The sequence below is a fragment of the Hylaeus anthracinus genome, unplaced genomic scaffold (genome assembly GCF_026225885.1).
Source record: "Hylaeus anthracinus isolate JK02 unplaced genomic scaffold, UHH_iyHylAnth1.0_haploid 12000, whole genome shotgun sequence".
Lineage (NCBI taxonomy): Eukaryota > Metazoa > Arthropoda > Insecta > Hymenoptera > Colletidae > Hylaeus > Hylaeus anthracinus.
In genome coordinates this window covers 1,294,796-1,319,213 of record NW_026534347.1, presented here as the reverse complement: position 1 = coordinate 1,319,213, position 24,418 = coordinate 1,294,796, and the positions used below count along the sequence as shown (strand labels likewise).

The 24,418-nt window shown below is 39.6% G+C and overlaps 1 protein-coding gene across 4 annotated transcripts in view; it reads right to left on the bottom strand.

The window, feature by feature from the left end:
- Positions 1-24,418, bottom strand: part of LOC128889958 (uncharacterized) — a 38,207-nt gene that overhangs the window by 2,530 nt on the left and 11,259 nt on the right. For 2 of the 4 annotated variants that reach the window (XM_054148024.1, XM_054148023.1), the window contains exons 2-5: positions 19,106-19,165; positions 14,242-14,268; positions 10,096-10,189; positions 4,042-4,327 (exon numbers count right to left, since the gene is read on the bottom strand). In XM_054148024.1, the coding sequence (XP_054003999.1) occupies positions 4,042-4,327; positions 10,096-10,189; positions 14,242-14,268; positions 19,106-19,165 (467 nt within the window). The remainder of the gene's footprint in view (positions 1-4,041; positions 4,328-10,095; positions 10,190-14,241; positions 14,269-19,105; positions 19,166-24,418) is intronic. The other 2 variants (XM_054148026.1, XM_054148025.1) reach the window with 1 other exon arrangement.

The following is a 24,418-nucleotide window of genomic DNA, read 5'->3' as shown; positions in this document are numbered from 1 at the left end:
TTTCTAATAGAAACTGTAAAATGACTTTTGGTATCGAATTAAGTCTCACGATAAAGACTATCGAATGTTGCTTCGTTGTCTGCTATTCTAAATTCTGCCCATCTCTGTACTATAGAACGATTTACGAAACATGGAAACACGTAGTGGAGAGCTTGTCGTCGCAACCGAAAAAGGAAGATACATATACATATACATATATCCGGGTGGGAGATTGCGAAACTTATCGACGAGGGCCAAAAGCTATGCGAAGAGCAAAAAAAGAGAAACTAAAATGGCGAGGTACGCGCGAGGACTATTGAACAGAGGTAGACGGCTAGACACGTGAACAGAAAGATACGAAGATTCGAGAGACGGGCAATGAAAATACATATCGTTGTATGTTTTAACCAACCGCGGCAACAGTATTGTAGGAATACTGCCAATGCTGTCTGTGTCGTCAAGGAGAGAGACACGTTATTTTGTCGGCCACGAGACAGCTGCACCCTGTACGAAGTCTAGCTGTTTGGCAAACCGTCGTCAACGCCCACCCACGCTAAATTTAGAAACGGCCAGAGGGGTAAAAGCGGGTTTTTAGGTGCGTCTATCCGCTCAAAACACCCAACATAGTAACATTCGCGATTTTGTCAGATGGAAAATTCAAACGTCGCGACGTTACAAGGACGTAACCGTCCGACGCTCGCCAACGACGTTAAACTCAACTGGCTGGATTACAAGAAATCGAATTTTAAACGTTTCCCTCGCACGTGACTGGCCAGACGACGGCCGATATAGCTGATCGATAATTATAAATTTCATCCACTTTCATATCAAACATACAGCTATACAGCTGTCTCATACGATCTTTATAGCATTAAACGATTAAGTTACGCAGTCTCAAACGAAACTCAAACCTCGAAATTCCCACATTATGTCTCAAACATGTACGCAACATGTACAACTTCGTTGTCAATAACGACGAAATGTAACGATACATTGAAAACTTGTGCGCTTGTCTTTACGATCTTTTCAGTATTACGCGATTACGTACAGTTGATAATACCAAGAAAATATGAGGAATTAGATCAAAGTATTAAAATAGAGAAAATACTAAAACTGCCAATGTGTAAATATAAACGCATCGAAACTGCGGGAACAGTTGTGGGAAGTCTGAAGATATATAGGTACCGTGGACGTGGAATTAACAGCTGTAATGAATGACGTTAGCGGTTACGTCGGTCGAGGGAACGAGTTCAAATATCGAGTAGTTTTCCGCGTATTAGCTACATAAAGTAAACGATTGGCAATGAACACTTGCAAAGAGTTATTAAGGTGTTAAGAGCTGCAGAGATCGCGATACACGAAATAAAACTGATCCATTATCGCTGATGTAACATCACTTGTATCGGAACATAACAGACGAACAGTTGGATCTATCGTTTCTAATGGAAATTTCCATAGCAAACGATGGGGCAAAATTTATCGATCGATCGCCACACCGTGGTTTAGTGAAACTATTTGCATAACGCACCGAACATGATTTCAAAAATACAATCTTATCTTTGCATTCGTAAGGGATAAGCTCTTCATGCTCGTCTTTTTAATCGTACACGAGAAATGACGTCACGTAGATGTTACATCACGAGCCTATGAAAATTTATGACATCTCGACTTAAATAATCGATATGGTTTCCATTATGTGACATCGTAAAGATTTAAAGGTAGACGAGACAAATTTAGAAATGTTAACGAGGCTTCGATAATAGGAATAGTTGAAAAACTAGCAAAGGTGTATGTATATGGGAAAGCAGCAAAGATCTGTCGGTAAGTGGAGCATGAAACCGAAACGTGGAGTATGTCATAACGGCAACAAAGCCGAATAGAAGTGGCAACGTTGCCGATTGTTTGGGATTTTTCTGGCGGCGAGCCTGGGACTGAGCCTCGACCTTACAACTCGTTTGCCAGGCTGTCTCTGCCCGTAAGCCTCGTCCTTGGAGAATCGATAGCGCCATCGACTATTATTAACTACAATTTTAAAAAGGTCTTATCGTCGTTAAGCATGTCCCGAATTTGTATTACATCGTCAAAATTACATGCATCGCTTACTTGTCGCGACAACAGCATGCCTTTAACCGTTGACCGCTTGAGAGTCGTTGATAAAGGATACGCGGTTCAAAAATGCCCGCCAAATCAAATTCGACTCGCAACGAAGCATTCGATTCGAATCATTCGATTGGTTATAAAAAAAAAAAAAAAGGCCATTTTCAATATCTGTGAAAATCGAGTTTTTTGGTATTGAAATCGTCAGAAGGCTACAATTATATTTCACTCCTCTCCATCTGATAAAGGTGCTGGGTCACACATGAGAGCCTACGCCACCGACAGTCTACTTCCATCGATAAGCATAAAGTAATTTGTGTTCGACTCAACGATAAAATGCACGTTTCAATAATGGAGCGTTATAAAAATAACCATTACATCGGCATAGATCATTCGAAAACTCATAATTCGCATTTCTTATTAATGTTCGTACGATATAACTTTGAGACGTACTTTTTGTGGGAGACCAGTTGCGAAAAGAAGTACGATTAGCCGGATGATTCATCCGTCATTATTAAGAACGCCTATTCATCCACGATAAAGGAATTGTTTCCGTTGTACAAAATATTAATTCGATAGCAAACAAGTAGGTTATGACGAGCACATGCTGATTAGACTTAATTGAACACGACTTCGTAACGATGGCATATTTTTGTATCGGTTCGTCAACATTTCAACGATTTCAAAGTCAGCCTACGATATTTTTTAGCATGAAACATCAACGACCGTTTGAGGTCCTCGACTTATCCTGACGAGAAGGGGATAAACCAGTGAAATCTAGTAATACTCGCTCCAGTACCGACTCAAGGGTACGCAGCTCCCTAGGAGACATCGATCGATACCGTTCTCTGCACCAACAATAACATCGATTCCTATTTGTTGAAATTAAGAGTATTTATTACTGTTATTATCATCTATCGATATCGGCAGGCGCCAGTCAGAGAAAAGTTAACATTATGACTAAGCGTTACTAAACTCTACGTAACATATTCATATTCAGATGATTTCTAACGGGGAATGTAAGATTTCACGATCTTGCAACGATGTTAAATTAAGAATTTTCAGAAGTGATTCATAATTATGGTCAAGGATAGACAGATTGACCTACTCCGCGAGCCTCTCCTTACGTTACATAGTTTCCAAGAGCACAATATATTTTTATGCATTTACGTCAAAAGTTCATTATCATTCCGAAACCAAATAACAGCATAATTACCATCCTTAAATTTGTATACATAACATACATGTTTACGAATACTTGAATAATACAACATATTCGTTAAAACAAAACGATAAAGAACTTGTACATATTCAACATTTAATGTCAACACTTGTATGCTTTAACCTTCGACCATAAAATTGAACAGAATTTACTCGCTATAATTCGATACATATAATATACAATTTTCCACGTGCGTCTACATATACACGATGACAAAGTACTGGGTTGTCCAGAAAGTTCGTGGCAATTTTTAAGAAAAATTCAAAGGTATATTTGAATTATTCTTAAGTGCCATTTTGTTCCACGATTTTTCCACCTTTTCAGGGATGTCCACATGTTATTCGTTTTCAACCATTTCGATATATTCGGACCTGGCCTACTAAAAATCGGCGTGGACTTTTTCGGACAACCCGATACGTCGCGTTAAATCAATATACACGGCTAGATAAAAATTCATTTTAAATAACAATATACCGATACACGTGTTTGAAAGACGTTATCTGATTTAACAGAGAAACGAAAAGGGTTGCGCAACAACGGTTGAAAGCTTGGCGCCCCAAGTGCCTGTTTGGTCTACAGGTAGAGTCGGTCCTGACCGGCTGTACTGGTTGGTGCAGCTGGTAAGAAGCGAGAAGGAACAGAAAGGAGATACACGACGCGGTTCTCGTTTCCTTCGGAGAGCATAAGCTCTGGCAACGGAAAAAGAAGAAACAGAAACTAAAGAAAAGACACGTTGTACCAACCTGGTCGTTGCACAACGCGTACTGCGCCGGTGTGTGAGGCGGTGGATAAGGAGGCGGAAACTGCCAGACAAATTGATCCGCTGGATTGGCCATGGCGTAGACGTCCTGTTCGCCAGCTGTGTGATTTTCCAGATCCGTTGACGTCGTGTTCGTCGATATTTGCGTGCAACAACCTTCGACGGAATAGGAGGACGCGACAATCGTAGAAACCGGCGTGGTTGCCGTTTGAACAACCGTCGGCTCCGGATGGACGGCATTCGAATGATCCTCCCGTTTCCGCAACTTGCTGCGGACAAGACGAATCGCGATCATAGTTCCGTTACTCCCAACCATTTTCGTCTTGTATCTCATGTACAGCTTCGAGAGCTTTCTGCCGATTTTAGGTGAAATTTTCGGGCTGTCGCGGATGCAACTCTCGACCGAGTCGAGAGTCTTGACGGTTTTCGGAGGAAAGAAGAAGTGCGCGAGGACACCGCAGGAAAACGGCTTTCGCTTTTACGTAAAGTCGATAAAGGAATTCATCGGACCAGTGTGTGCTTCTTTGCCAGTCTTTATTCTCTCTCTTTCTCTTCCCTTCTTTCTGTTTTGTCCTGCCAACGTGTCTTTATTCCATTGCGGCTTCTCAAAGCTTTTGTTTAGAACGTACTTTTCAATTTCTTATTGTTGCGTCAACGAGCACCAAACACGTGACAAATACCACCCCGGACGTATGCTCTTACGAACACAGGTATCTTCGACAGATTCCGCTTTTTTTACTATCGACACTTTGTACAATTTCTGTATCCTGCGGTTCGGTTACTCGGCTATGGCTCACAACAAACGGCGACGCGTTCGATGACTAGCTACGATTAATCCTTGGTGTTGAACACGCGACACTGATGTAAATCGCGACTTGAATATTTTTCTTTATATGTGCTTTGCGAGGCGAAGAGAAACCACCACCCGGCTCTTCTCTCTCACTCCCGAAGGGCGTGCGAGCTGCGAGAACTCACCGAGGATTACCTCGTTCCGTTCATTTCAAAGCCAACTGAGGTCTGAGCCAGAGGATGGCGCGCTACGTTATTATATATCGCCCCGTGACATCACGAATGTGTACGGCGTCGCGATTGGATGGCGCCGCGAGGTCGCGGACCAATCGGTTCGCGCGTTCCGTGGAATTCGAACGGTACACGCTTCAGCTCGAGGGTCTAATGTCGTCACTGCAACGCGCACACTGTGCGCGTTATTTTAGCAATCTAGCTTTACCGAATTAATAACGTCACGATTCCCACGAAATTAAATCCATTACACCAAACTGTGCGGCTAACAGCACGAGCCTTCATTTATTTTAAACCTTTTCTAACACCCTTTTCCATTAAACGGCTTTCTACCATCACAACGAATACTTTGTTATCTAGTACCGACCTACCACTTTATGTTTCCATCGTTATATAAATTAATGTAATATTACGCGAATATCAACACTAAACCTACCATGACCGGTCAAATGACCATTGTCAAGCTTTTGTATACAGTTTTTATACGCAGTATATATTGGGTTGTCTGGAAAGATTCATGCCTATTTTTAAGAAAAATTCAAAGGCATGTTTAAATTTTGATGTATATTTATAGAATTATATATGTACCATTTTGTTCCACACCTTTCCACCTGTTAAGAAATGTACATATGTTATTTGTTTTCAACCATTCCGATATATTCAGACCTGTACCGCCTATTAAAAATCGCCATGGACTTTCCAGACAGTCAAATAAATTATATACAACTGTCTCATTCATTATTCAATTTGGTACCACGTGAAATATGTTTGCATGTAACTGAAAAAGGTTGTCTTTAAGACTAGTCACGTGTGTGATCACGGTAAAACTAAATATAAATGAGACGCGCGTCGCTAGATTTAATATTAATCCGAACACGATTTTAGTAGATTAAGTAAATATTATATAATACCAATGGTCTGAAAGTAAAGAATATTATCAGGTTGAATTATACGTTCCTCGGTTTTGCGCACGATTAAATTAGCAATAATTTTATGCAATAACGTAATTGAAATAATCGTAATGTCGTTTTATCTATACTTGAGGCATTTCGTATACGTCTTTGTCGGTGATTCAACTAGTGGAAATACGTTTATTGTTTCCTTCAGTTATCGTTATTAATCCAGAAGCCTGATTATGCGGTACTTAAAACGAATCCGTTAAATCCCAAATGGTGCCTCGAGTGGCATTTCTAATTAAAAGTTAATCTAAAATCGATTTATCGAAAGGGATCGTAAGACCTCTCTATCAGATATCGATATACCAAATTCAATGAAAAATTTCTGTCGAGTCTACTAAAGAACGACGTGCTTTCTTTACTTGGTGTTACAACGGTGTAAATCATAATAGGAAATATTTGACAAGGTTATCGTTCGTTTTCACGTGATTCTAATTTCTATGAAAAATTAATTTGCTATCTCGTGGTCTTGCGTCGAACAGTTGTCGAACAATGAGATCTAATAATGCGAACGAGAAATACAATTGTGAAACATGTTTCTCTCGCATTTGTCGTCTTCGTTGGCAATTGACAATTTCACGCTTAATGTTCCGTAGGCATTGGCATTGACAAGCATTGAAAAGTTAGACAAAAACGCTTCTGGCTAAAGGACAACGGACAATTTTTGTGACAATAGGTAGAAACGTTTTGTTTACGCGCTATAGGCTATTAAAGCGTCCTGTGTAACTAATTTGCTATATCTTCGGGAACAATATACCTTGAAATTTAACCTGGCGCTACGTAAACACATGCTCAGACAAAACGGGAGACGTTGGATGGGTATATCGCTCCATCTATTTAATTAGAGTCTATTCTTGTCGCGTTGGGTGTGTACACACACGTTGCGGTTACGTTACAAAACTACCTGAACCGACAATTATATCGCGTTCACCTAATGACCACACGGCTGCTCGAAATATTGAACAAAATTAAGGAAAAGTCTATATTTGAACCGCACCTTGAAACAAACCTCGAGAGGTAGAGCACATCAAATTACATTTTTTTTACAATGGCAATGAAAATGGTAACGTCTTTCTCGGTTTCGAGTGATTTCCTTGTCAGATATTTCCATGAAATTATGTTATTAATAGGATACGTTGAAACAGGGTGAGAAATGCTTCCGTGTTTTGTAACTGTTAAGTTCCATTTTTCCCCCCTTTGTGTGTACTCTCCATCGTATACATTATTGAGTGATTATTGATGTCTCTGTAGTTTTCTGAGGTATCGCGATAAAACTTGACTCATCGTATCATTCGATATTTGTCGTGCCACGGACAGGTTGATTCTGCGTCTCCCTATTTGTATTCGAGAAAAACAACCAACATAATTCCGAATAATTGCCAGAATTTCCATCAGGTTTCTTTTTTTGGTCCAAGATATCTAAAACAAATTATTAGAAGCAGTTGTCTAGTGCCGCGGATAAGACGAGCAACCAATCGATTAATTTGTTTTGATATACGTTTTAAAATAAATCATTCTTTATATAGCAAACGACACATTTTGCGTACAGAAAGCAACAAATATTACCGTGTTTAATTCAGTGACATCTGGTGAAACTTGAACGCGATGCTATTAATCATTTCAATAATAGATTCAAACTAATCACCTACTAATAAATTACCGATTAATCGGAGGCTCTTCTAACAATTAGCAACGCTAGAAGCACTATCTCCTAGATAAGCCTAACTGGTAGATTCGTGATCTTCGTATGAACATGCTACTTATCCGTGGCTCTCCCTCTCTATTTTAATCTTCTTTCGCTTTTAGTTTCTAATCGGAGTTATTACAATCACCATGGATTATTGTCGCAGGTCGAAACAATTGAAAGTGAGGACGTTTTATGCGATTACGTAATGCTTCTGAAATCATAAAATTAAAAGAGGTGCGTGGCTTTGGTGTCCGATACGTTGCTAACGCTTTGCAGTCGGCGCAATTTTAAACGACCTTGCGTATTCGATGATTCCTCCTATGAATTTGACATTTCGTTCTATTATGTATGTTGCTGTTCGTCGAGTACGAGTTTCGATCGGTAAAAAACAAGTCGATTACGAATCGATTCGAGTAGACGAAACAAAAATTGTCTGCGTACGCGCTCAACCCTGGTAACGTGCCAGGAATTTTTCCCAGGATATAGAAAACGAAGTCATCTCCGCCGCTGTTTTTGTTTACTCAGCGAGATCGACCTTGTCTCTAGTCGCAGACGAAATCGATCCTTATCGCACGTAGGATAGAATTTCATCCATTACCGACAATACAAACCTCTTGCATTTGTCTCTATTCCTTCCATGCATTTACTCGCATTCGATCCAATGGTTGCGATAAAGTTTTATCCGTACGAAATGATATTTAACACGTTGACTGCCAGGCTAATATTCTCGAAAATTTCTACTGCGATTAAATTTTGTTTACACTGTCATTCGGGTAACACGAAAAGTCGGAAACGTTATTTTTCTAGATGCTGTTTACGTAACACGTGCGAGCCGCGACGAAAACAGTAATAGTACACGCATGCGAGTACTGTGAAATTTTTAAGCGTGCAATCTTCTACCCCTACCACTTCTTACTGCAGTTGATACTTGATACTTGATACTTGATACCCAAGCATCGTTGTGACGTAGAACGCGCACGGCGCACAATTGTCGGAAAATCCCAAAAGTGTATTTTGGACTTTCAAGTACGAAATTAGAAATTCCGTGGAGTTATCTGTAAGAGTCCAGGTTATCGTCTACCATTAATTTTAACACTCGATTTTCATTGTGCCTATCACGTGCACGTTAATTAATTTTAATTTAATTCGCGTGCGCAATTATCGAAACTCTTAAAATAGTATTCGTAAATTTCACTTCGTTGTGAAATAATTCGTTTTACTTTATCTCAAGTTTTCTCATAATAGGTCTTAAAAAAAAAAAAAAACAGAGTTACAGACGAGTCCCAAGACTATTCCACTTCTCATTTTCTGGATGCGCATAATCCGCGCATACTACTCGCGTTAGGAAGCATCTACATCGACTGGGGCATCGATACAGGAGGAAACCTTTTCGATAAATCACGATCGCGAACGATGTTCCGGGAAAGGAAAACTTACAGTCGGGTAAACCCCTTGAGCAAATCCTTTATTGGGATTTGCGACGAAACTCTTTTATGGATTATTGGATTCTCCGTTTCATTCACGCGAGTTCGCACGTGAATCTCTTAGATATACGATTTACATATATCGAGATTCTGCGAGACTGATTGCGTCACTCGACGACTCTTCATACTATCTGGCAGAGTTCGAAGTTACTCGAATACTATCTTATTGGCGTGATCGTTTCGATTCGTTCGTTGAAAATTTGTCGCAATTTTGACTTGCTTTTTCTCGATCTCGAGCTTATTCTTCCAACTGTTGGTGTCTATCCTTTCCGAAGGACCAATTTGTACACAGAGCAATCGATTGTACGCCGCTAATAACAGATCTACAAGTGAATCCATCCGATGGTAACTGAAAGTAGATGACAGGAGAGACCTCAGCCAACGGATGACCTTAATTGGCATGAACTTTAGTAGATCGGTACATTTGTTGATGCGCCGCTCAATTAAAATACGATTAATGCTCGGAACAGGGGATTAAATCCAATTGTGCACTTGCTATGCTCCATCTTTTTATGCCTTCCTTCCCTTTGGATTATCCACTGGTCCGTGGAATTCGTTTAATTAACCCGATTCGTTATGTTACCGTCATCTGCGTTCTGTGTTTCACAGAATTGCTCTCGAAACTGTATCGTATGATCAAATTTTCTTGGTACATGGTGAACGGTACATACGTAAAATAAAATATGTAAAAAAAAAAAAAAAAGAAGTAATAATCAGACTGCGGATTTTATGCATTTGTGACATAGAAAATATGCATAAAATATGCATAAAATATGCATAATATGTTTACCATGTATTTATTATATTCAGTTTGCATATAGATGCAAAAAATCCGCAGTTTAATCAATAATAAATTACGGCTTTTTTTCTTTGTCAAAACACGTCGTTACCTGATCGTTATAGCTAGTAGGACAATAATAACGCCCACGAACACCATAGCAATCAGCACGCCACATATCATGTACACGCTGTCGACAGGTGGATCTGCAACACAACAAAGTTATCCTTGTTTTATTATATCCGAACAGTCTAATCACGACAAATCACGTTCATCTGCGTACATTGTACAATATACGATGCTAAGCACGATAATCGTGACGTCACATTGGGATTAGATTCGCCTAGAGTTCATCAGATGACTTTATCGCGATCTTAGACATCGACTTTCGAGAAGAATCCTTCTCGTGATCGCGTAACGTTAGATTTCTACGTGACGTGAAATTTCCAACTCGGACCTAACTCACAGACCTAGTTCTAGTCGACGCGCAACGTCGAATTCATACGTGACGCTAAACTTATATGACGTAGCACCTTCTTGACGTCACTTATTTATTTTGGGATATCGATTAAAAAGCGAAGGATACGCATGGCTTTGTACACTTTTAAGATCTACCGAGTCAAAGGAGAAAACTTAACCGACCGCAAAATCGTTTTCGCGTTCCCTCGCTTCTGATGACGTTCATCTTTGAGAAACCCGATATCGAAGGATGACGAACGCCTGCCGTCTACCTCGTCCCGTCATTCATTACAGCTAACAATATTCTATACGGTTCGAATCGACGACAGTTTGCCTACTTTCTTTAATCCACGACCTTTTTATTTAAGAATTTGTCCAAATTTAATCGGCATACAGTTTAATCATCCGTAGAAAATTATTCAAATTATACAGGGTGTCCCAAAAGTCGGGGAGGAGCCGGAAATAGGGGGTAGCTGAGACGATTCTGAACAACAATTTCCTTTGCAAAAATGTCGGACGGGGCTTCGTTAAGGAGATATTAAGCGAAAACCCCGACCAATCAGAGCGCGCGTAGACCGTTGGAGCGGACGTGGTAGCGAAGGCTACGCGCTGGCGGCCGCACTTGTACGCGAACAAGTGACTCGACGTGCATCGAAGGACATTGACGCAGCCGCCTAGCGCGTAGCCTTCGCTACCGTGGCCGCTCCAACGGTCTACGCGCGCTCTGATTGGTCGGGGTTTTCTCTTAATATCTCCTTAACGAAGTCCCATCCGACATTTTCGCAAAGGAAATTGTTGCTCAGAATCGTCTCAGCTATCCCCCATTTCCGGCTCCTCCCCGACTTTTGGGACACCCTGTATATATTAGGTGTGGAAATGAATTCTGTTCCTTTCCAAAGTAAACTTACCGTGCAATTTTGAATTTTCCCTCAATCGATTCTAAAAGAGCACGAGCAGTTGTAAAATCTGTTTCATTGTTACGAAGGTTGCTACTTTAATCGCGAGTAAACATTTCTACTTGAAATGTGATTAGAAATGTGTAATTAGAAATGTGTGTGAATATAAAGGCACAGAATTAATTTCTACTCTTAATATTAAAGTGTTAATAAAAAGAAGCGACGTATATCGTCTTCCTCGAGCAACACTTTCCTATGGAACCCCCTTTTACATCGTAATGCGATTCAGATGACCGTGTCCTACATTAAGATGAAGCAAAGTGAATGGCGCGTAGTCTGCTTTACTCTCTATCCTCTCCTTCCTCTGGCGTCTTTCCCAATACACTTAATCTTCTCTTCCTTTCTTTCCTACGAACTTCACTTGTACTCGAAAGAACGACCAAGTTCCACTTTGTTTCTACCGCGGTGTGAAAACTTTTCCACCTAAGCTCTTGTCTGTTTTCTAACGGCGCTTTCTATCTTTCGCGAACAGTGAGTCACAAAATTATTGCCACATACAGGAAGTAACTGGGATAGCAAATTGATTTCTGCAATTAAAGAATTCAATTGTCATTGTGCCTTCTGACGTATCAAACGCCGTACATAGGTGGTACCGTTGAACAAAGCCGATTTCTGTTCGACCAAGGTCGAATAGAATATCGATTCTTGTTTTCAATTTTTTTTTTTTCTTTTAAAGTCTCTTAATATAAGGGAGTTGAAAACGGCTCGTTCGATGGAAAAGCGAAATCAATGCTTCTACTTAGCGTATAGTCGCAACATCCATCGGATAAAAATAAAGCTTCCATGCGAACGATCGATTTTATTTTTAACAAGGTAATACGATACTTATTATCGTAATCCGTTTCTGTCTGGATCTCCACGCGAACCAGACAACGCCAGCTTACAATAGGAGATAAAACGACGAATAACATTTTTCTGCGCACCAGGAAGACCAACGTGTTTCTCCCGTAATCGTAAGAGTACCAGAAGAAGAACGCCGTGAAATTATTTCTAAGAAACGTAGTGTGGTCTGATCGGGGTTTGAAATAACTGTTGACTCTTCCAGAAATAACAGCGTCGTACTATTATATAAAGGTGAAACAGTTATAAAGAACCGTTGTTTGCTACAACTCTTGTACACAAGCGTTCGTCCGAAAATTACTTCGCGCTTTTAGGGAAGAAGAAACTCGCGAAAGATCGACGAAAATTTTTAACTGTTGATCCAATTGGAAAAAACGAACATGTCGATTTTCGCTACGGTTACAATGTTGGTCTTCGAGTCGGTTTTATAACGGTTATGTAACGGTTCTATATTGATTCTCTTATTGATTTTATACATGTTCTATAACGGTTCCATCGATTTTCTAGAGAACGAAACTCTTAGATACGTGCTGAAAGTGTAAGCGCGATTTCTTCTCAAAATTTTAGACAGATTTACACATCTTTTTATAGCGAATGGATAAGTAAATTTAAACGAACGTGTTATAAATGCAGAAACTTTCAAGATTAATGAATAAATAATTTACAAATTCTATACTATTCATCTGTGCCACACTTACATTTCAAATTAAATTTTTGTGTGACTCACTGCATATCGTTTCCTACCTGGTGGAGCCTAACCAACCCCTCGTAACTACAGTTCTGGTCTCACCCCTAGCAGCTGATGAACCCCTCTGCCTTCCTGTAAAACTCCCGCGCCTCGGGCATCTTTTCTACGCGTTTCCATTAATTAATAACTCGCTTGAAAAGTTCCAAACGCGATTTCACCACTCTTCGTTTTCTCTTCGTTTTCGCTTCATTTTGGCACGTAGCACCCCTTAAACTTTTGCCTTCGGAGCTATCACTCGAACGACCGTTCGTTCCCTCTCCCTCTGCAGAAAGAACTAATCGATATACATGGTGTAAGAGAACATATGACTAGTGTTTCTCTTATAAGCTCAAAGGTTGCCGACTTCTATGTAGCGCATTGATCATTCGAGCAAAGAAAAATACCAGATGAAAGAGTTACTGCCAGTGTTACGAAGTGCTCGTTCGTCGAGGAAGAAGAACGAAAGAAGAAGGAAAAATTGGAGAAACTACTCGTTCGGCCTAACAATATTCCAGACAACGAATGGAAACTCTATGTAACGATTCATTCGTTCAACGTAAAGTAAATTATGTTTATTCGAACTGTAATTTTTATTGAACAAGTAATGGATCGGTAGTTGCTCGTCTTTTATCAAATTGTTTGTAGGTATGGCTATCTTTCTCCATCTTAGCTCTTCGACAGCTTTGCGTGGATCGATTTTCGATGGGATTCTGTTCGCGTCGCGTGGGTCGACAGCGCTCCACATTGTCGTTGACATTTAATAGGGAAAATATCAAACGACCTTAACGGAAAATCTAGCGTGGGGCGCGTGCCACCCACGCGCTAGGGAACGTGGAACCCTGCGCCTCGCGCAGCATTCGCGTGCCCCCTTTGAGAAAGAAAGGAGCATTTCTGCGCTCGCGTAGACAAAGAATTTTTTGTTCAACTAACGTTTAAGGTCATTTAGCGATTATGCATCGAATGGTGCAACAGCACTTGCTACTATATTCAGGTGAAATTTTGTTCAGTTGTTGCTCGTGTTTCGACAGAAAGTTTATAATACTTAATTCGTGGATATAGTAGCTATACTTACCTGTTCGTGCTTTCCATTACTCGTTAAATAAACTAAAATCCAAATTAAACTACTCTACGTTGATTTAATTCGTTGTCTGGTACCCGAATGAAATTTCGCTCATCTCTGACCGCGATTCATCACGAATCAAGTCGATTTCTTCTGATATAGTTGTACGCATGTACGTGTATAGTCTTAATAGTGTATTTATAAAAGGCCACTCACCAAGATGAGATAAGAATTGCAAAGGCTCTGAAACAATAGAAACGAATAACATTAATAAGAGTCTATTTATTTGCGTTAAATCTTAACTTATATGGATATTTTCTAGCGGAACACAAAGAGCAACCAAACAAAATTCTAAACGTTGTATTAAAAGTTAATTTCATACAATAACAAGCAATATTTATTCTTAAAGATGAATACTATTTTGTGAGCTCCCGTTAAAAACCAGATGTGCGATTCGCATTATTCGCTAAATGCAAACAAATCTACAACGGAGCTTCGCTTTCTTTGAAATTCCGATTTATCTATATCCTGAGTAATTGATTACCTTCCCAAGATCTCAATTATAATCCTATAATGCGTACGCAGAAAGCTACCTAATACTGTTGATTTTTATCGCTCGATTTAACAACTACGATAATCCCTGTTTATGTGACAGTCGTTTTTTTCTTGACATTACAAGAAACGGAGTCATCCAATTGTTTTCGTTTATTCAGCGCGAACAACCTTGTCGTTGGTTGCGAACGAAATCGATCCTTATCGCGCCTGGGATAGAATTTCATCCGATACCGACAATTCAGATTCCCCACATTTGTCATTGCATCTTCGCGAGAGATTATGTCGTCGATCGATCAGTGATATTTCCTCGATGAACATTAGATCAAACGCGACAGCACTTGAAATACTAGTTATCTCCGTCGTTTCTTACAATTACTCGCCTAAATTTTAATAATATTCCTCTAAATATTATTTAATTACTTATTCGCAGGAATTAATTAAAAACTGTCTACCACGTGTAATAAAATACCTGAAGACAGGCACTGATTGGGTAGGTTAAAGTGTTATCGTAGTTAACGAAGAGAGGAAGGAACGATAGGAAAATTTTTGAACCATCGATACAAAGCACACACCAACACGGTGTGATTATCACGTGCCGTCTGACCACGTTTAGGAAGCAGCTGACGGTAAAGTAACGTTGGTTCTCCTGTTGAGCGAGAGGTTAACTGACAATTGAACCGTTCTCGTTTAGGTTAATATTAAAGAGTAATAATATCAGTTTCGGTTGTATTTCTTTTTTTCTATATATAACTTTTCTACGTGAGATTAACTTTAATACTTAGAAAAATCGAATGAGATATACATATTTTATAATCTGTAAACTTTCCCACGTGTGTATTCGTGTCAATTTTGTATACGCTAGTAATTAAAACGTATGAATTTCTCAAATAATACAATAATACAATATTGTTTCATCTTGCAAGAGTGTTTCATTGAAATTTGAATTAACGAGCTAATTCTCAAAGCGAATCGCCGCACCTCTGTTGGTCTTTAGGCAAAGTACTAGTATCGAAAACTGTTTTATCCACACACGATTCTTACTGTTATCTACCGTACATAACAAACAACATACTTATCATATGGTACTAGAATCTGTTTTACCTTTAAAGTTCATTTGTACGTCGATAATGTCACGACCGTTACGTACGATCAACGATAAGGCGACACGACGGTCTAATCGTCAACTGATCACCGATTCTCGATCCATCGATAAAGTAGCCAACGATCAATACGCGAAGCACAGGTAGAGATTTTTCTCCAGAAATCGATCAAACTCAAATCCTCGTAGCGTTTTTATTACTTTATTTCATTTTGCCTTTCATTTCACAGTAAAAACTTGACGTGCACCTATTACGAGGTCTCAAGACTGACATCAAAGTCTCATCATAGGATTATACGAAGCAGGAAATTATGTAATGGACCGACTCTTTACTGTTCATGTTTCTCTGTCTCGGATCCAATATGAAAAACGCGTATAGTCTGTCACGTGTCAGCAATAAATTATACCTGATGCTATCGAAGAGTGTTCAGCACTGCTTCAGGGTTAGCAGATTAAATTATTCGATCATTTCGGAAGGAGTAGTCTCGACTTTGATAAGTGGCGAGTAAGAATAGGTTGTCTTACAACCCTACCCGGAAGCTTAAAGATAATTGCGAGATAAAATTCATGAAATTGCATAGACACACCCACCAGTGACGTATCCACTGAGAAACCCATATTGCGTTAATGCAACGACAGTAATCATTGCACCTGTCACAGTTCTGCCCCACATCACGTGACCCCAAGATCTCGTTCAGCGAGACAGAAAGGTCGGGCTATGACATTGAAGGAACGTATTTTACATAATTAACTTCGGTCGTTTAGCTAGATAAAGCCTGCGTTGAATATTATTATCGCACACCTCTGCCTGAACACATACGGAATAATTACTCGAATTATTAGATACTTACTATTCGTCATTTATCGTTCGCGTAATTTACGGTATTTGTTATTCGTCACGTCGTTGAGAATCCTGTCTAAAAGCCATGCAAATTCTTTGATTAAAAGAGGCGCGGTCATCCTCTCCGCTTTTGGGCCTTGGTGTTCTGAGCAGAGATGGACAAAACCCTAGGCTTCGAATAAATCTGAAGTTTGCCGACGTATTTGTCTCGCTTCCTTCTTTGGAAAATGTTCAAAAGAGGAAACGAGACAAATATATCGGCAAATTTTAGATTTATTCGAATCCTAGGGTTTTTTGCCCATCACTGGTTCTAAGAGACGTGGGGCTCGCGACTTGGCGCCTCTCAGACAGGATTCGTTGTAAATTGTAAGCTAAACGAATACAAAATTATTAGACTATTGTTCTATCTTTTACAGAATCAATGGGATATTCGACTAGCTTATCCATATACAGGGTGTCCCAAAATTCGAGAAGAAGCCGGAAGTGGGGGATAGCTGAGACGATTCTAAACAACAATTTCCTTTGCAAAAATGTCGGATGGGACTTCGTTAAGGAGATATTAAGGGAAAACCCCGACCAATCAGAGCGCGCGTAGATCGTTGGAGCGGCCGCGGTAGCGGCTACGCGCTAGACGGCTGCGTCAATGTCCTTCGATGCACGTCGAGTCACTTGTTCGCGTACAAGCGCGGCCGCCAGCGCGTAGCCTTCGCTACCGCGTCCGCTCCAACGGTCTACGCGCGCTCTGATTGGTCGGGGTTTTCCCTTAATATCTCCTTAACGAAGCCCCGTTCGACATTTTTGCAAAGGAAATTGTTGTTCAGAATCGTCTCAGCTACCCCCCATTTCCGGCTCCTCCCCGACTTTTGGGACACCCTGTATAGGAATGCATTTAAACGAGAAACCAAATTAGTTCTCGCGAAGATTAAAACAAATATTTACTTTTGATATACGGCAGCAAACGCGTATGCTTTAGACGTCATGAATGTTATCGCCTCGAACAGTGATAATATTCAAATCAATGTACATCGCGGTGTAAGAGATAACGGACAGCTCTCGTTCGATGACAATTGACAATTTAGTACATTCATCGACGCTCAGATGTCGCATCATTGGTCCCATGGGCTGCAACGTCCTTATCTTTTGTTTGTTATTTGAAATTTGTCTCCACCGATAGAAAGATCGCCGATCTGTGCTTCGAAGAACAAATACGCCACATACTTAACGACTATAAGCCACTATAACCGAATAAGCATCGCGAGTAACGCGTAATCATTACTGGGATACATTATTCAGACTTAATAATATTATTCGACCGATCTTGCATAAATAATTATTTGAAATTATGCGGCCAATAATCAGTTCTAAATTATCAATTGTCATTTACTTCCAAGGCCAGTTGACTGACGTCACGAATTATTTCCTGTCTGAGGTTAGTTGCCTACGTGTCTTACGTGCTAAAATCTTTATTTTTCTGAATGACTTCCTCCTTTAATCGACTTATTGAACCCGTGCTGGATATCTAAAGGGGACAGCAATCATAATGATGTATGTATTTTTCATAGTGGTTTCATCATGTAGTTTCTGCATAGATAGTAACATTTTCCTTTGCGAATCGCCGATGAAAATATTTGGCCTGGCATTTAAGAAAATGTAAACAGGAGAATACGATAAATTCGTTCGCAATCTCTTCCTGGTCGCGTTATAAATTATCAGCTACGTAAAAAGAGTTAAGATAATTAGATCGTTGCTTCCCTATTGGCCAAGGAATTCCCCTTTTTTAAATATACTATACACAGAATCTAAAGTCCATATGATCCGAAACAAAATCAAAGTACGATTGGTTGCTTACGCGGTGCAGATAAGACGCACGATGACTTCCTTTCAAAGACCGGCAGGTGATGGATCGACGAGAATGAAAGAATCGAAAGAACGCTGATTTCTGGCTAAACGACCGTATCAGTAAACAATTAATCCGCGTAGTATCAGCGTAGTAAGATTAATTGCTACGATGTTTGAAGGCATAGATTATCATTTTAAAAGTAAATGTTCATTTTCTTCGCTTTTAATTCATTTATTTTCCTGTGTCTTTATACTTTCGATAAGTTCTTTTTCTTCTACTTCTGGGAAGTACTCTCGACACAAAAACATCCTGACGTAATCGTCTATGTTAACTTCCATCCGAGAGTTCACAGAGACTCCAAACACACCTGAACAGGTGACCAGCTGCGTGGACCTCAGTCTGAGGAACGCTGCGCACTTAAAGTATCTTCCCATCGAGCTATCGGAATTTTTACATCCTCAAAACATGTTTTTACCTATATAACTATGCGGTCTCGAGGGCCGAATTGGTTCAAAGTCCAACTTCAATCTCACCTAAACAGTGACTAATTCCAAACTAGGATGACACCCACAATTCGAAAGGTCCACGAATGAAAATCTTTGACACACTTTTCGTTAATCGATACTAGTCGTGAAGCATCTTTTGAAAATCTCTTTATTAACTCCCAAGTAGGTAAATACTCTGTATTATGGGATTCTAACGAAACATCCCGTCAAAGTATTAATTTAAAATTGGTTTCACTTACCCGTGTCATTATCGTGCCCTTGAATTCCATCTCCCACATCCTCGGTGGCTGTGGAAAAGGCTGCAATTAAACGAACAACTTTTATAGTATCGTACTTTTAACAGTTGCTCGTAAAGAATTATTAATGCACGCTAAATTTCTGATTGCGCAAAGCGAATTCAATGAAACCCGATATGCTCGTCAGACTCAACGGACAAATCACTCTGGACGTTTTACTTTCCGTACTATCTATACGCTGTATGTACTACAAACGCAACACGACAAAGTATTAAAACATTTGAGGACGTGTACACGCTATATACAAGTCGCGTGAATCGGTACGCAGCACGGTATTATCAACATCCTCGCGACATTTAAAGTTTAAAGAGGTGTGCAAATTGTTAGACACGAGCTATAAAAAGATAAGTACGAAGAGGTATTATTCTTTTTTAAGATGAGCAAATATCGCTTTACTTGAGCTGCCCTCGGTGAGTTTTCAGCTTTGGTAGTAATTGTGCGTCGTATATCGAACAAATATTGGGTAAAATTCTCATCTGGATAATAGATTCCGTTATTAATATTCTCGACTGTTGAAAGCATTTGGATATAGCCCACAGCGCGGTTATAAATGGATATTTATAGTAGACGAGGTGTAAACATTCGCGTTTGCAAAGCGAACCTGGCAAATTTAGCGAGGAAATTGTAACCAACAATGCAAACGACAAACAAGATCTCGTTCTCACGTGAACACGCATATTACACTTTGCGCTGTTCATTTTCATCCACTTATGTCCATTTTCACATCCACGTCTGTATCGTAAAATACATAAAAAGAAATCGAAGGTTCCTGGCGTATACGTAACAGATATCTTTGTTGTCCGCGAATGAAAACGATATTCGCGTAATTCGTGCCTCGCAAACAAAGGTTTATCTAAATAGAACGTTATTGGTTATTATTATTCGTTATCTAGCTAAACATGCTTCCGATTAGATATTAATGAATTTTAAAATATTTTTTACATACAACTTCGGCAATGTCATTCTTTATGTTCTCTTCAATAATTGTATTGGAAAAAGTTATGAAATGTACATAATAGCTCGTATACTATTCACGGTTGGTAACCACTAGTCTAACCGAGGGATTAACACAGGTCAATGTTGTGTCAATTCGTTGATTGATTAATCGAATCAACTATTGGAAGACGTGGCACTTGAGGTTGTGCGTCGTGTGTGGTTTATACATGATACGAAATTAATAAGTTGACTCCATTAATCATTGTACGATACAGAGAGAAACAGATTAGCGTTAAGTACACCGCGCTCTAGTCCAAAACGTGTAAATACAAAATAATATCGGTGAGATCTAAGGAAAAGTTTCAAAACTTCGTGCTTTCTATTTTTCATTCAATGCTCCGATATCAAGGTTGCTAAAAGGAAATTATGAATGAAAATATATGATAATTGAAAATGACGATCAATAGGATTTGTCGGTAATCGTTACACAAATGTGTCACGCGCGAGACACGTAATCCACATCTCATTAATATGGAAAATTAAGTAAACAAAAAGGAACGATGAAAAACACCTGGAGAATGATGATTCATTTAACCAACAAAAAGCCTAAACGTTTTTATCATTTAAATGAATCACGTTTCATCCACGACCCGTAACTTTTTACTTGCTCTTACATATCAACAAGGAAGATTCAACATATTCGACCTCGGATCAAGCGCTTCGGTTATCAAGTTCGTCAAGTTACTCGCAACTCACGTTTTCGTAAAGCTTCTTGTTCTCGGCGATTGTTTCTAAATGAAATTTTCACGGGTAATGTCACACCAGGAAATAGGAGACAACCTGGTTCGACTTTGCCCACGCAAATTCCGCTTTCTTTTTACGCCATTTTTAAACAACTTGTCGGGGCTACGGGTGTGGCAAGTTTCGGAGCAAGAGGAGGTAGCATGACCGAAACGTTTTAGGCGCGGTGCCCTATAATTGGATGAACATCAGTCTCGGTCAAACTAACAGCTCCAAAACGCTCATGTTTCCAAGAAACGTTTTTAGTGCACCTTGTATACTCCAAACAGTCCAAACTATGGAGGTACGAAGTACTATGAAACGGATACGAGACCATTTTTTACCTACCACACCGAGTTTTACAATTTTGTAAAAACCCTTTTTACAGACGCTTTAAGGAGTGGCTTAAATCGAACCTTACGGATGTTCGTAACAAAAAATCTCTCGACAATTCTTGCAAGCATAATATAATATAAATTTCTCGACACTGGCTACACGTTCCCCTTACCTTATTATCATTAACGAGAAGCTAATCTCCCTTTATCCTTGCAATAAATTGTATTTATACAATTCGACACGGAAAGTTCCAGAACGAATTAAGATATTGCAATACATCGAAACCAACTGCTTCTTCTTAAACCTTCCTTCTTCTATCCCCTAACCGAAAGGAGAGATTTTAGCAAACTACTTCTCGTAAGGTACTAACAGCGAACGTGCAGTTATTAAAGTAGGAAAGTCTGTTATCGTCGGAGGAATAATTAACAGGGCATGCACACGTGGAAGATAGGAAAATAATTTCTGGAAAAAAACAATATCTCTTTGGCCTCTTAGCTAATTCAAAGTACAGATCTTAATCCGATAATGCACGAGTGGAAAGAATTAGATTAACAAGTACCACAAACTCGGCTTCCATGTATGATTCCGTTGAAGTTTAAGTATCGTGACATTCAAAAATTAATACACCTAATCGTCTATCAGAATCAATACAAACAAAGGATTATCGCGCTTTTCAATCAAAGTACAATTAGATTCAAAGCAAATAAATCCACCGACTCGTTACGTCGATAATAAAATTCGTAATTGTTCCTTGCTTTCATTGTCATCGATCATGATAATTCGATTATTCGTTTTGCCGTTATTAAGTATCGAGAGAGACCGATGAATGTTTAACGAGAGCAAATCGTGCAATGCACGATGCAAGATTCGAGATGTTCATTTAAATATCCATATCGTGTTTCATTCCTCTGTCGCTCTACTTAAGTTCATCTCGTATGCAAATTAGATTGAACGTATACATCGTACCGCGACGCTCATTGTCAGTCAGCATCGTGACGGTGTCAACAACCCAGAGACAGACGCAATAACAATCATGCTGAATAGCAGAGCTCAATGAATCTTCTCGATACGTGTACAATCTCAACACCTTATCGGTGGAAGCAGGGATAAATTAAGGCGTGGACTCGATGAATTATTTAAACATTTTTTTTTTTTATAATGTTCCAAGCCTCCAGCTTTGCTATAAGCGTGGTAAGAAATGGGAACGGCATTTTCAAGCTTTTTTTTTTTTACTTTATCCTTCGCTTCACTTTTCTTAGATAGGGATAAAAGTATGAGGTAGACAAAAGGAGTGGAAGAAGAGGAACGATTCAGTTGTCGGATAACTTTACAGAACGTATATACGTGGACGAAACACTAGAGCCTGAGAACCTGATTTGGAGATTACGAGATGCGATCGAGAGCGTTATGTAAATTATACATACACGTATCCCAGTTATAGTATCCGCGTGATCTAGATCCAGAAAAGGTCGATACGAGTAATGGCGTGTCGCTCAAGGACCTCCCAGGGTCGTCAAAATCGACTAGCGACATTTTCAAAATTCGAAGGTTCGGAAGAAGTTGGCGTTGAGCAGACCGTACTACAAATATCCGTGCCTCGATTTTCAAAATGATATTCATCGAATTAAACTCGAGTTATCGCGGCTAAGAAAAAGCACACGTCCATCTGTAACAGATTCAGAAATCTGATCGGAGATTTCGCAACGATCATCGTCGATCATTTCGCAGTTCTCTCTCGGGAGATTAAATCATTACGTCGTTATCGCCGTTGTCGCAGCCTTTTTTTTTTTACACTGGTTATTGTTCTACGTCCGCGAGCGATATATTGTTTCGTGTCAACAAATCTGACCAGCTATTCATCTATCGTCGAATCCATGTATCTATTTATCTATTTGTATGGAGACTGGAAGCATGCGCTCGCCAGGTGAGTCATTACATGTCCTGCTGCTCCAAGGCCGTGCGCGTAATGGAATGTATTGTGTTTTGACGACTTCTTCTACGAATCTGCCATGTATTCCTCATCAAATGATACGCACGACTATATCTGGCGTACACTTTATGTGTTTCAAGTACGCGTACTCGAAGGTCAAGGCCTCGGGGATCCAAAGCGACCACTTTACCTTCCAATGGCCCCTACGTATGCTTAGTAGCAACTATATATATTTTTCAAGTGTTTATTTTTGAATAAAATTGTGATTACGCACCCTGCACAAGGCACGTGGTTTAACAAATCTCTAGACGAACATATATATATATATATATATATATATATATTAAAAGAGAGGACTTGAATATATAAATATATATTTACGTCTTCTGAGAGGAGAACGTCGACTCCGTGGAAACAAATCAATCACTCGCTCCGAAGACGAATTTCGACTCGTTATAAAACGTTACACGAGACTCTTTTACCTCCGAGGGAAGGTCGTCTAGAGATTTGTTAAATCACGTGCCTTGCGCAGGGTGCGTAATCAGAATTTTATTCAAAAATAAACACTTGAAAAATAATTCGCTTCTGAAAAGATAAAACTGGAAGAATATCAGTTGTGCGCTAATCACAAGAAAAAAAAAACTCATTCCCATTACGCGAATGATAATACCGAATCGCGATCGTTTGAAGGAAGTAAACAGCGCCGAAAAGCGCGCAAACAAATGCGACATACGGATCTGATGTCTCGATATCGCTGATTTGAAACTGGTTACGCGAGTCACAGACCTCGTGACTAATTATGCACATATTTGTCTCGAATCTATAATTAACGTGAAATTATCGATGTCGCGGAGCGTGCAAAATATCTGCGACACAAATCACGGCGTTACAATATCATCCAGCGAGCGAACCAGTGAGAGGTGATTCCGGATCATAGAAAGTCTTCGAACAGTCGAACCACGTCGTTGGGATGCATAAAGTAGAACAGGTATTATACTTTAGTCGACGATCTATCGATTATCCAAAAACCGATGGGGAACTGATTAGACGAGGCGGTGGAAGTATTAACCACGAGTCAAATACTAGGCTCCATTATAACGATTGGACTCATCGAAGAAATGTGATTTCAATTATTTGACGACACTAAACAAGACTCGTTATTAGATTGCTCTAAACTGAATTAGTTATTGCTTCGTTTTGCCAACAGACACTAAACAAGACTCGTTATTAGATTGCTCTAAACTGAATTAGTTATTGCTTCGTTTTGCCAACAG